The sequence below is a fragment of the Syzygium oleosum genome, unplaced genomic scaffold, assembly GCF_021117445.2.
Source record: "Syzygium oleosum isolate NSW1041296 unplaced genomic scaffold, Sole_v2.1 Sole_v2.20, whole genome shotgun sequence".
Taxonomy (NCBI): domain Eukaryota; kingdom Viridiplantae; phylum Streptophyta; class Magnoliopsida; order Myrtales; family Myrtaceae; genus Syzygium; species Syzygium oleosum.
In genome coordinates, this window is record NW_026607504.1 from 1,386,469 (window position 1) to 1,400,681 (window position 14,213).

Here is a 14,213-nt window from a genome sequence, read left to right on the forward strand (position 1 = left end):
TTATTTAAAAATTCAAAAACAATATGAAAAATGTTAACGTCAGTGTTGTTCGTGCCACGTAGGATCATCGATGTCCACGTCAGCGATTTCCGGCCTAAATTGACCGGATTGACTTTATTGGCAAAACGTGAAAATGTTTGAGACTAAATTGACACAATTGAAAGGTTTATGACTGAATTGGCACAAGTGTAATATGATTAGGACTTTTTTTGGTAATTTTCCCTTTTCTTGAATGTAGAGACCCAAGAAGTTGTCCCTGGTTTCAGATTTTCACTAGAGATACTGAGAATAGGAAGCTTTGGTGAGCCTTCAATTCACTACCCATTTTGAGTGTTGGCTTTTCTATTGATTCAAATATAATTGTCACAAAGCTGATTAGAGAATCTGCGGCAAATAGTCAAGAGATAAGAAGGAAGAGAGGAGAAATGGAGAGGAAGAAAACCTATAGTAAAAACCAACAAGGGACTCTCAATTTCTGTGTTACAGAAGCCCTACACCTATCATAATATATTTATGTTGAATATAAATTATACATGACCATAATATTTTTATGTACGTAAAAGGAAATAAAATCGACACCACTCAAATAACGTAACGCTCCTCCTTAAGCTGGAGCATATAGGTCGCCTATGCCCAGCTTGGAACAACTAGCAATAAAGGTAGGATGAAACAATGATTTAGTGAACATATAAGCAAACCGATCTCTAGAGGCAATGTAAGGAGTGGCAACCAACTTCCGCTTCACAACATTATGGACAAAGTGATGGTTAACTTCTATATGTTTAGTTCACTCATGAAAAACAGTTTCCCAGCAATATACCACTCAAATAACGTAACGATCCCCTCAAGTTGGGCTTGAGGGAGCATATAGGTCACCCATGCCCACCTTGGAACAACTAGCAACAAAGGCAAGACGAAACAACATTTTAGTGAACATATAAGCAAACTAATCTCTAGAGGCAATGTAAGGAGTAGAAACCAACTTCCGCTTCACAGCATCATTTACAAAGTGGCGGTTAATTTCTCTATGCTTAGTTCACTTATGAAAATAGGTTTTCCAGCAATATAAATAGCTACTTGATTATCACACATCATATCAATAGGTTGATTAATAAACAATTCAAGCTCCTAGAGAAAGGAGTTCAACCACAACAATTCAGCCACAATATGTGCCATAGCACAAGATTTAGCATCTGCACTGGACCTGACAATGGTAGTCTGTTTCTTGCTTCTCCAAGTTACCAAATTACCATCAAGAAAAGTGTAATACCCAGTCACAGACCACCAGAAGAAAAGCAACCCAAATAACTTATTCGCTTAATATTTTTTCCTTTGTTTGCACCCATAGTCTGTGTCTTTTTGCTAGTATATATGTAGAGAGAAAAGTCCAGCACGAGAAGTTGAAAAACAAAGCCTTTGAATATCTTCACACGCCTTATCGTGGAGTCAGCCTAGATAGCTATGGATTTGTTCTTTGGTTAAATAAAACTAATTGTGCTAAGGTGACTTATTATACTTGTTATTTTGTACCAAAGTCTATTCATCAGAAGGGGGACCAAATGTCCCCCATTCCCTGATTCCAGACACAAAGTCGCTCCCTCAGAATGGTATCCAAATGACTTAATTCAATTGATTCGAACAAACAATATAGAATTAGAGATGATACATGAGAGAAACCTAAATAATTTTAGGAGATGACGACGATGATTAGAGGCGAATTAATTTCCCTTATAAGAAGGAAATCACAGTGATCATTTACTTGTAAGTCATCTTTAAAGTAGTAATTTCCTTTGTATTTAGTAATTGGCCCAATTCTCTTAAAAACACCAACTTGGGTTCTAGTTCGAATTCTAGCCTAACCTTTTTTTTATCTTGTAGAAAAGCATCGATTTTAGCTCAGGACCTAATCCTGGTCTCAATTTTTTGTCTCGTAAAAAAGCATCAATTTTAACTTTAGTCCCAATTTTAGCTCAAAGTTCTCTGTCTCATAAAAAAGCACTAGCTTCCAATTGGTACCCATATCTATCTCCCGTTAAGTTTCCATCAAGTACATATGGAATGACACGTCGGCTCTTTAATGGTATCATTGGATGGAATTTTGATGGGCAAGGATTAGAGTTCCGAATGAAAATTTGTGCTTTGTTATGAGACAAAAAAAATGCTTGGGCTAGAATTGACATTTGACCTAACGTTCATGCTTTTTATTAGACAAAAAGAAGTTTTGGCCATAATTGAGACATGCCGCTCCCGTGCGGCTTCAGCTCTCGACTTTTAAGAGACGGTCACTGATTAGTTTCGAAGTCGGACCTATTATGTTGTGCAGGCCGATCCATAACTTAAAATCAACAATTAAGATTTTCAGTCCAATGGAGGCCCGGCCTGCACCAAAGATGGGTGGGCAAGGCCTTTTAATGCAAGACAGTTACCTAAATCCATCCATTTTTGCCTTCAGGGCTGAGTGAACCTAACGAGCTGCTCATCTACTGCTCATGTCTAATGTTATAATTTTGTCCATCGTTTGAACTATATGGATGCTATTCGCCAGATATTAGCCATGAGGGTCAAATTTTACTAAGGTTGAAAATGATGTTCTGTTGACTTAATTACCGTAACAAAAATTTAAAGTTGGGGTAATCTCTAACTTTCTAGACGGACGCGGGGCTATTGCATAAAGATCAAAGTTGAAGGAGGTAAAATTTGTAATTTCATAGAATTTGCGGGCAATTGCGTGACGGGTGGTAAAGTTCGGGAGTCTGAGCATATGTCTACCTTTTTCCTTAATGACACAAATGGTCCATGAACTTTGATCTAATGTATAATGTGATCAATGAACTTTTACTTTGTTTAATGTAATTCATGAACTTGTGGACCTTAAATTTTAATTTGTTCAATGTGGTCTATAGACTTTTCGTACTTATTCAATATAGTCCCTAAACTGTATGCAAATGTTCAAGTTATCCTTTTATTAATTCAAGTTCATGAACCACTTATACAAATTATTTAGGGATCATGCTGAACAAATTAAAAATTCAGGGGCGATATTACGTATTAGGCTAAAATTTAGAGATCATGTTATATAATAAGCTAAAATTTAGAGAACATTGCGTCGTTCTCTTTTCTTTCTATTATGCGTTACACGTTCGATCAAAACACAAAAGAAATTATGCATTACACGCGCCCCTCGAATCGTGGGATGGTGTGCGAAAGCCGTGATCTTTCCTTCTCTAACATTTGTCGATCCAGACATCGCACCAAACCCGGAACATAACCTCTGTCCTAATTATCTTCAACTCGACTCCATCTCTCTCTCTCTCTCTCTCATACGCACACTAGAAGATTCTTGGGTCGAGATCTCAGTCTTCCTGTCCGTCCGTGTAAACTACTACACAACACATTGCACCAGACCAATGCCTGAACTGGGTTAACGGTTGCTGCATGTTCAAGTCTTGCTGGTAAGTACAACAGATGGCTGTTCCCGGTTTCAGCTACCCTCTGAGGCAAATGGTTGTTTGAAGGGTTGCGGCATTTCTTGTTTATTTCTGTGAATTTATCTTTTCTAGGAGTGATTAGATCCCGTGTGGTCGGAGATCATGAAGACCTTGTGCGTTGGCACTCTTGTTTCCACTGTCTATCTGTTCTTGGCCCTTGAGTTCGCTGGTGGATACTTGATAGATAGGGATGTTGTTGCAATTGAAGGCGAACCTTCTTCTTCCTCCTCTTCGTCTTCTGCTGCCACTTACAGTAATGATCTGATCAATGAAGTGAAGAAAGAGTGTTCGATTACTTTGAAATCTGCTTCTGAACTGAGAATTGAAGATAGCAGAGCTTTTAGTATTAAGGAAGAGCTGTTTTTTGTGAATGGGGATTGGGAACAAGACGTGGGTGATTCCCCAATACTGCCATTTGACGATCACGAGCTCTCGAGCAACTCGTCGAGGGCTCCTTTGCGCTTGGTCTCGTTCTGGATCACCGACGTCGATCGGTCCCACCGGTCGAAGAAATCGGTCTTCGTGAGCGGGCTCTTGACAATGGGCATAACCGTGGACGGCATGTTTTCGGAGAAGCCCTATGAGGGAAGCCATCAGTTGGAGATATGGCCGGGCCATACTCAGCTTTCGATTTCGTTTCAAGGGGTTTACAGCGAATCCAATCAAAATGGTGGAGAGAGAGTGCTGTGTCTTTTGGGGAACACCATGTTGCCGTCGAGGGAATCCGATCATGCTAATCCATGGCAATGGGTGAAAAATTTGAATTACAACCAGACGCCTCTTTTGCAGGATGACCGAATTTTGCTTGTCCTCCGGTACCCTACGACATTCAGTCTCACACACAGGGTGATCCAAGGCAGAATGACGAGCCTTAACCCAAAATCTAATGCTAAGCACTTTGATGAAGTACATATTGCATCGCAGTTGGGCAAGGCGGCTCATTACGAGTTTGGTTCTGAAAAGATTGTTGCTAAATCCTGCAATCCATACCCCTACCAAGATGGGTTTTTGAATGGCAGCATTGAAATCTATAAGGGTACTGGATTCTGTAGGATTCTCGAGGAATCTATAGGACAAGCTTTTACCGTTGTGCCGAACTGGAAATGCAACTCTACTGATGATTTTTGTGGCAGGCTGGGTCCTTTTGCGGTGGATGAGGAGATTAGGGCTTCAGATGGCAGTTTTAAGGATGTCAAACTTTACATTCAGGATATCAAGTGCGAACAAACTTCTGTACAAGAAACATCCTCTGCGAGAGTTGCTGCTGTGTTCAGAGCTGTTTCTCCTTCGGAGAATCAGTACACTGCAGAAAGAAGATCCAGTCCGAGCAATATGACTCTCGCTGCCGAGGGAATTTGGAAGTCTTCGAGTGGTCAGCTGTGCATGGCTGGATGTGTAGGGACCGGTGATTCTGAAGGGAGCGAGTGTAAGTCTCGGATTTGTCTGTATATTCCTACCTCATTTTCCATTAAGCAACGAAGCATTGTGCTTGGGAGCTTCTTTAGCTTAAAGAATGACAACATATCCTTCTTCCCTTTGGCATTTGAGAAGGTAGTGCAGCCTACGGAGTTATGGAATTATTTCAAGACGGCTAATCCATACTATAGTTACTCGAAAATCGATTTGGCTGGTGTTATCCTTGAAAAGAATGAACCTTTCAGTTTCAGGTCCGTGATAAAGAAGTCGCTGTTGCAATTCCCCAAACTAGAAGATGCGGAATCATACCTAGTCAGTCTCTCTGTTCTATCAGAAGATCTCACTCTTCATGTGTCTGCGCATCCTGATCCATTCCCTAAATCAAGATCTCCGAGAGTCGACCTGCAGATGGAGATTCTCTCTCTGGGTTCGTTGTTTGGACGCTATTGGTCTTCACAGAACAGTTCTTCCACAGAAGACAAGGTCCCTTACCGCACTAAGGCAGTATACACTGAAAGGCAGCTCCTTGTAAATGTTTCAGCCCAACTTTCTTTTCCAGGAAAGGCTTACAGCAATTTTTCAGTGATATTTTTAGAGGGACTATATGACCTGCATGTCGGGAAGATGTATCTTGTTGGTTGCAGAGATATCCGTGCCTCATGGAAAATATTATTTGAAAGTATGGATCTCGAAGCTGGGTTAGACTGCTTGATCGAGGTAGTCATTTCGTACCCTCCCACCACAGATCGGTGGCTTGTTGATCCCACTGCCAAAATTTCCATTAGCAGCCAAAGAAATGAAGATGATCCTCTCCATTTTGATTCCATCAAGCTTGAGACCTTCCCGATATTGTATAGGCAACAAAGAGAGGACATTCTCTCTCGCAGAGGTATTGAGGGGATCCTTCGGGTACTGACACTTTCTCTGGCCATTTCTTGCATTTTGAGCCAACTCTTCTACATCGACCATAATGTGGACTCTGTAGCTTATGTCTCGTTGGTTATGCTTGGTGTACAAGCCGTGGGGTATAGCCTTCCTTTGATTACTGGAGCGGAAGCCGTTTTCAAGAGAGCAGCATCAAAATCCACGGAAGTTTCTACCTACAATCTGGAAAGAAGCCAGTGGATTCATGTGATCGATTATGCCGTAAAGCTTCTGGTGATGGTTTCATTTTTGCTTACTTTGAGACTTCTTCAGAAGGTATGGAAATCTCGGATCAGGCTACTCATGAGGGCTCCACTGGAACCATATCGAGTCCCAAGTGATAAAAAAGTGCTGCTTACTACCTTGTCCATACACCTAATAGGTTACCTTATAGTTTTGATAATTCATTCTGTAAAAACTAGCCAGGCATCGCTTCAGACGCATGTATACTATGATTCTGCTGGCAATTCGGACACATCTCCAGTGTGGGAAACCAAATTGGAAGAGTACGTTGGCCTCGCTCACGACTTTTTCCTTCTCCCTCAAGTTATTGGCAACTTCTTATGGCAGATTGATAGTCATCCTCTCAGAAAGCTATATTATGTCGGGATCACTATAGTTAGACTCCTCCCTCATCTATATGATTACACGAGATCCCCCTCTCCCAATCCATACTTTGTGGATGAATACGAGTTTGTCAATCCTAATTGGGATTTTTACTCCAAGTTTGGAGATGTTGCCATACCTTTGAGTGCTGTTCTACTAGCAATTGTAGTCTATATTCAGCAGAGGTGGGGCTATGAGAAGCTCAGCCAGAGTCTTAGATTGGGGCAATGTAAGCTGCTTCCGTCGAGTTCGAAAGCCTATGAGAGGTTGCCATCCAATCCAACCGAGGCAGAGCTTGTATCTGGTGTAAATGGGACTTCCAGGCATGACAAAGAGAATGAAGATGAAGATTAAATGGAGACACTTTAGGAATAAGTAACAATAGATGTAAAGTTAGAGATAACTTTCTCTTCTTTGAATGGATATACTTTTCATGTCTGATACCGGCTTTTGATGGTGTGGGTTTAAAGTGGTTCTTTTTCAAGTAAATCATAGGGCATTGCTCCTGATGAAGCTGTTTTATTATTTCCATAAATCCCCTCCTGTTGAGCCTGTTGTTAGTCAGTTGTTAGTCATCAAGGAATGCATAAGTTCACGACACTTGTTAGCGTTAGACATATAAATAGCTATGTTGTATAAGCTCTGCTGTCTCCTGGTGTCTGGAATGGTCACCGAAGTTGTGATCAGGGCATTGTATTGGTGGGAGTCAGCGAGATGAGGACACAAAAATGAGGCCTGGTTATGCTACTTAATTTGCTTGTATATAAAGGGGATAGGCCTATCATTGTTGTTGTTGTTGTTGTTGTTGTATGCATGCTATGCACAAGATTGAGATGTTATTCTTGGTACCTCGTTGGTTTTGATTAAGGCATTAGAAGCAGAGGCTTGTGTTGTTGTCATGAAGGTATTGTAATAAAGTGGCAAAAGATCAAGAGGTCAGCATGTTGAACACAGAAGAGGGAATACAATATTGGCGGCTGATGGTGCTTTAGGTTGGGGGCTCAAAAGAGTAACAGAGATTGGGATTGTAGGAACTTGAATCACAACTGAGCCTGATCTTATTAGTTGTAACTGTGGTGGTGCATGCAGCATGGTATACCCTTAACTGCAGACTATATAGGCTCTGGACATAGCGAACAGACGCGTTCTTGAGGTCGTAGCACAACGAAGAAGCTCTGAAATGGGCCGCCCTCAAAAGATTTATCATGTTCGACCGCCTGAGGAAAGGGAACCTGATTGCTTCACGTAGCAAAGCCGATGAAATCTAACAGAGGAAGAAGTTGATGGAGCGGACAACAAGAAGTTCTTGTTGAAGCTCAAGAACCGCATTGATCAGACCACGAAGAGTTTGAAATTGCAATGTGCTGTGCATATTTGTGGCTTTTCGAATGCTTTAAGTCTACAATGTTCTCTCTATTCTTCGAGTTCGACTTGGGCTGCTGTGTTACACTCCTCTTCCTCTATTTGCCTTCTCAACACTCTAAATTTGATTGATTTTGTGCATGAGGCGATGCGATTGGGTCCATGTCCTGCTAGTTTCAACCTCGGGGGAGAATCGGTATCTAACAGATGATATCAAAACATAGATCACATACGCAAATTCTGATATTCCTCTTATATTCGAGTTATTTTGCATGTTTTATAAGTTACTTGTAAGAAGCGACAAATGGATGGGGCTTGAGCCTGAGCATGACTAACCCGTTGCTTAGGCCTGCCTATGAACAAAAACGGGAAAAATACCAAAAAAGTCCTAAACTTATTGCATTGGTACCAATTCAGTCCTAAATCTTTCAATTGGACCAATTTAGTCCTAAATCTTTTCAAATTGGTACCAATTCAGTCCGTCAGGCCAATTTAAGCCGGAAATCGCTGATGTGGATGCCGGCGGTTCTACGTGGCATGACCGGTGCTGACGTAGACATTTTTAATTTTTTTTTCTAAAATGTCCACGTCAGCGATTTCCGGCTTAAATTGGCCGGACGGACTGAATTGGTACCAATTTGAAAAGGTTTAGAACTAAATTGGTCCAATTGAAAGGTTTATGACTGAATTGGTACAAATACAATAGGTTTATGACTTTTTTGGTACTTTTCACCAACAAAAACAATAACAATAAAATCACAACTTTGCAGGCGAAGGAAGGCCATATAACGATTATCCCCTCGCCTAGGCCCACCAAAAATTGCCTTCAGGCTCTTGTGGGAGATGAGCGGGGCTTGGTAGGCCCATGGACTATTAGACTCATAATCAGGTCTATAACTTTATTCCGTTGACGTGGATAGATTCATATCATGTATCCATATGTAGTTCAAGAAACAATTTCCGTATCCATCTAGAAAACTAATTACGTTCGAAAAGGAGACATATATCTAGAAAACTAACAAGAATTAATGCATCACGACACCAAGCCACCACCCAACTACCATATCCCTCAACTCCCTTCCGATTTTCTTACATTGGCATTAAGAGGGCCAACAAAGCAGGTGAAGAAGAAAGAAAATTGTTCGAGTCACCCCTTTTGTTCCTCCTTGGGCTGCTTTTGAGAAGAAAAACGTGAGAGTTGGCGGTTGGACATTGCTTTCGCCAAAAGGTTGTGCCTACGAAGAAGATCTCTTCGATTTAAGGATGACTCTATCTGGGATCGATATGATTCGGTACATGACACTTGACAGTATTCTAAACGATAATAAGTATCCTGCACCCAGTAAACTTTTATAGCCTTGTTACGTGTTAGCAAGTTAGCAAGTTAGCAAGTTATCAAATTGCATTGAAATCTCGAGAAAGTTATTAACTCACATTCTTTCGACCAAAAAAAAAAAAAAACTCACATTCGAATTTCGAATATTTAGTTGAGAATTGCGTAATTTTCTATATTCATAACGAAAAGTACATGAGTTATTTATAAAATGAATATCTAAGGTAAAAATATATTAGAATATCAATTATAATAAATTAGAATCAGTGAAGGATATACACGATGTATGCACGATCCTAAAAGATATGGAAAAGCAAGAAAGGTACGGAGAATCTATTACATATATATCTGCAACAATTTGGTTGATATGTCATCGCCATGTCTGATTTGGTTCCATCTAACAGCTTGTTTCTGTCTTCTATAAATGCATTACATGTTGTGTAAGTATGTCAAAGTCTCTACTAAAAACTGTCACATTCCTTGATAATTTTAGTTGTTGGATAGAAGTTTGTAACATGTTGATAATTTTAGTTGTTGGCGGCCGACAACTGACGACCGGCGGCGGCGATCGGCGACCGGCGGCGGCCGGTGACCGGTGGCGGTGATCGGCGGAGGCCGACGACCGACGGTGACCGGCGACCGATGACCGGCGGCGGCGACGGGCGGCGGCCGGCGACGGGCGGCAGCCGACGATCGACGGTGACCGGTGGCGGCGATTGGCGATCGTCGATCGGCGGCGGCGACCGTCGAATGCCTGGCGGCGGCGACCGGCGGCCGGCGGCGGCGACCGGCGGCCGACGGCGGTGACCGGCGATCAACTTCCTCTCCCACGGAAAACATTTTCCCTCCCATGGAAGTTGTTTTCCGCCCCCCGAATACTGGAAAATCCAGAAAATATTTTCCTGGAAAATATTTTCCGCCAAACGTACGGAGCCTAAAAGAGTAAAGATTGTTCCTCAAACAGCAGAAAATGTAACTTACAATGGACATGGCTTGAATGGGTCTGTGTTCCGAAGAACCGCGGCTTACATATGTCAACGTGATCTTCACATAGGAGAAATGGCAGTTACAGAAATTGTTTCCACAAAAAAGACCAACTTTTGGCTATTGTCGACACGTGATAGACTTGATTGATGGAGTATAATTTGATCATTTATAAACAGAATTATCGATAACTTGGAGAGAATCGACAACTGGCCAGTGAGTTCATCGATGACATGCAACACGAAGTTATCGATGAGAACCTTGAAGTTGATTGAAATCATTGATATTGACGGCGAGAAATTGACTAGAGGATAATGGCTGGATAGTTATTTTGCTGCTATTTTAGGATTGTTGTAACTTCTTATAGATAAGTGTTGCCATATAATAGAAGACCGCATAGAAACTTTTTGTGGATAATGTAACTTCTTACAACCACTAAGAAGTTAATTTTTTTCGGTAACTGTTTGTGAACGTCAATTATAGGCTCCAAAACCACATCGTACTCTTTGTAAAACCCTCGAGCAAACAACATCAGACCTATTATCTTTCCATTCCTGTATCCTAGTTGTAGTTTTCAAATATCTCATCGTCGATTAAATTTATCTTAGTTGTAGCTTTTAGGTCTTCGTTGTCGATTAAATTCCAATATTGTATCTTCACTTGACTTTGACGTCGATTAAATTCTGACGAAGTTTTGTATATCTTGACGCTAATTAAATTCCATCAAAGCATATCTATATGTTTCCTTGTGCTCCGTTGATAATACTCTTGTCCGGAAGCGCCACATAACCCGTCTTCTGCTAATAAAATCGAAAAATGAATTTCGGCGAAAGGATTAAATTCCGGCGAAACTGAAACTTTGATCTTCTATGCAAGATGTGAGGGTGTTGGATCACAATACGGTTATCGAATTTAAATGGATTTTTTTGTATCTTTTTCATGTCATATTTCAATTTGACTTGGACTAATTTTTTCAAATAAGAAAAGTTGATTCTTTGGCAGTATCTGCAGCTATGTTGTCAAAGTTGTCGAGAAGAGTGAGCGCATCTAATATAATACCAGACCCTATATTGATATCTTCATGAAGGTAAATAAACAAGGAGAACTTAGAGTTGTTTTTCGCTTTTCTAAAGCAGGAAAATGACTTAAGTAATCCATAAAAAACAAAGGTGACGAGCAACAAAAAAAGGGATCGAATCCCTTGATAACGGTAGGATTCGAGTTTTAAACAAAAATATCGACATTGCAAAATCTTACATTCTTTACAACATTCCCTGCACTTAGGAGATTGTGGACATTCTTGGTTTGTGAATTGCATGTCGGCATTGAATTCAAACCCAGGTAATTTTTTGAATTTCAATCAGATTGGGCTCTTAAATAATTGAATTCTTACAATTTAGCCTATTTGAGCACAGCCCCACTATTTTCTTAGCCTCATTGAAATTTTCATGTGCCATACGCGTACTGTGCATGTATCATGCATGTGCTCTACATGTGCCGAGCACGTGTCCTGCATGTGCATTGTTCTACACCGTGGTTATGATCATCCTCAATGGAATGGTGTTACTTTCGGTGACCATAGCTATGCTCCGTTTTCTACGAGAAAAGAGACCTCTTCTTCCATTCAGCATGGGCATATGTTCTTCCAACCTGGATCCTAAAGACCCCTATCACTTTTGTGGAGGTTGCAGTCGGGTGGCCATCACCTGCTACGTCAATGGGTTCGATCTAATCGTTGGAAGGTTAGAAAAAAAATGTGATTATTCTGATCATTCTTCTAGAAGTCTGAGCACAAGTTGGCCTAGCCAAACTTTTGGTCCATAATTTAGGCACATTACCAATCCTACATCAATGACTCGATCATGTACGCATAGACACCTCCAGATCGATGCCACAGGTTTTAAGCAGCACTGCCTATTCAATAGGTACTTAGAATTGAGGTTCAATCCACAAAAAAGGAAAAGGAGTAAGTTGTAGCCGTGGTTACAGAAATAAATACCTGAAATCACACGAACATTTCGTGTCAAAATGGGATCCTGTCGAAGTCCTCGCGGTGAAACGAGCTCAAACCGATTTTGTAACTTGTTTGGTTGTTTGTCGTTCACACGGTTAGTTATGTTTTCTTATGAGTAGTCGATTAAATTTCACTTGTAGTTTAAGGTCGTCTTGTACCTTGCGGGGGGGCCTTTACTCTTTGGAGTGGCCGCCTTTGTATTCCAAACTCTCGACTTTCAACCATAGCATCATATAAAATTTTACGCTCTTCCATAGTGTGAGATTATCGTCAACATGGCCTGTCGAAGGATGTTGAGGCATTTAAGCTTCGTTTGTTTCGTGGCAAATGAACGATGGAAAGTATTTTCTTAAAAGTAATCGATTGAAATAATTATACAATAGACAATATTTTCATCATCGATGAATAGAAAGTGTATTAATGATTGTAATAAATGTTTGCAAGAGTCACGATGTAATAAATATTTAGGATGAGTCCTGTTGACGAGTCACCTAATAATTAATGTTTGGGATGAGTCATGTTTGACTATGGATATATATTTTTCATATATTCCATTTTGTCAGTTATACAAACGATCGTTTTTATAAATATAACTTTCAAATAATTTATTTTCACAAAACAAACGAACTGGAGGGTAGCCCCAAAGCTATACATACTCTCACAAGCGGGCTTCTCTCTCCCTCTTCTCTTTTTCGGGTCAATATGTTTCAATTATGTATCATCCAATGTGTAGCCCAAAAACTCCACGTGCTGAAAACTAAAGGAGCCAATTCGCACTAGCCACAGGAACCCTTTTTGTCATTGCAATCAATGTGGAGTAGAGTTTTAATTCTTGTGCCCACCTCGAATGGTTTGAAATTTGCAATGCGGAAAATGGTATTAATAGTCCTTAAATTTTAGTCGAACATGCAATATTATCATAGAATTTTTAATTCAGTTCAATGGATTCTTGAACTATTTCTAGATATTTAATATACTCCATAAATTTTTAATCTGTTCAATCTATTCATTCATGTTTCAACAAGGTCAAATTTGTCCTTTGATAGTATTCACAAATTTTCAAAATTACATTATTACCCAAATTTTTAGAATAACTTTTCATTTCAATCATTTTCCTAAATTAATTGCAAAAAATATAATCTTTTTATTATCCTTTTTACCTTTTTTTTTTATCTTTATAAATATTACGGTAGTTCCATTTAAGTAAATTTTAGCTTATGATTTCTATAATTGTAAAAGTAAAACCTCTTTTAGAGTTATATCAGGTTGATATTCTTGCTATTTTAGGTCTAAGTGTTTTCATAAGGATATCTAGAAACGATACTGATCTATCTAGAGATATGCGTACTCATATTAGTCTAAATTTTGTCCCTTAATTTTTAGATTGATAAAATTTTCAATCCCTTGTTTTTCGTGTTTTCAAAAAGATAAGGAATAAGAATTAGATGAGTACAAGTACAGATATAAATTTATATTAATATGAGTACGAATATTTATAGATAAAATTAATATCGTTTCTAGATATCCTTATGAAACACATAGGCATCAAATAGCACGAATATCAACCCGATATAACTTTAAATGACTTTGTGCTTTTACTATTATAGAGGTTATAAGCTAAAATTTACTTCAATAGAAAATCATAATATTTGTAAAGACCAAATAGGTTAAAAGATAATAAGAAGATATTGTATTTTTTTGTTGAAATTAGGAAAATGTTTGAAATGAATAGATAATCCAAAATTTGTGCAATAGTAGAATTATGAAAACTTATGAATGGTACCAAAGTACTAATTTGACTTTGTCATGGAAAGTTGATGGATTAGATTGAACACCTTAGAAGTTTAGGGACTATATGAACATATATTTAATGACCATATTAAACGAATTAAAAGTTCAAGGATGAGATTATACATTGTGCTAAATTTTGGGGATAATTAGTTCAAATTCTCCTTCGAATGGGAAAGTCTACATTATTTCCTCTACTATCCAAGTCCAACTTTGGCTCTTGTATTAGACTTTGCGATAAGGACACCACAAGTATTATAACTTTTGTACGACCCTTACTTGAGTGCCATAGTTCTTT

The 14,213-nt window shown here is 39.4% G+C and overlaps 1 protein-coding gene across 1 annotated transcript; it reads left to right on the top strand.

Moving 5' to 3' along the window:
• The first annotated feature begins 3,170 nt into the window (after positions 1-3,170).
• Positions 3,171-6,923, top strand: LOC115684030 (uncharacterized). The gene is made up of 2 exons (XM_056320361.1): positions 3,171-3,452; positions 3,561-6,923. Exon 2 carries the CDS (start codon positions 3,591-3,593, stop codon positions 6,786-6,788), a length of 3,198 nt encoding a protein of 1,065 aa, XP_056176336.1. The 5' UTR covers positions 3,171-3,452; positions 3,561-3,590; the 3' UTR covers positions 6,789-6,923.
• The last annotated feature ends 7,290 nt before the right edge of the window (positions 6,924-14,213 follow it).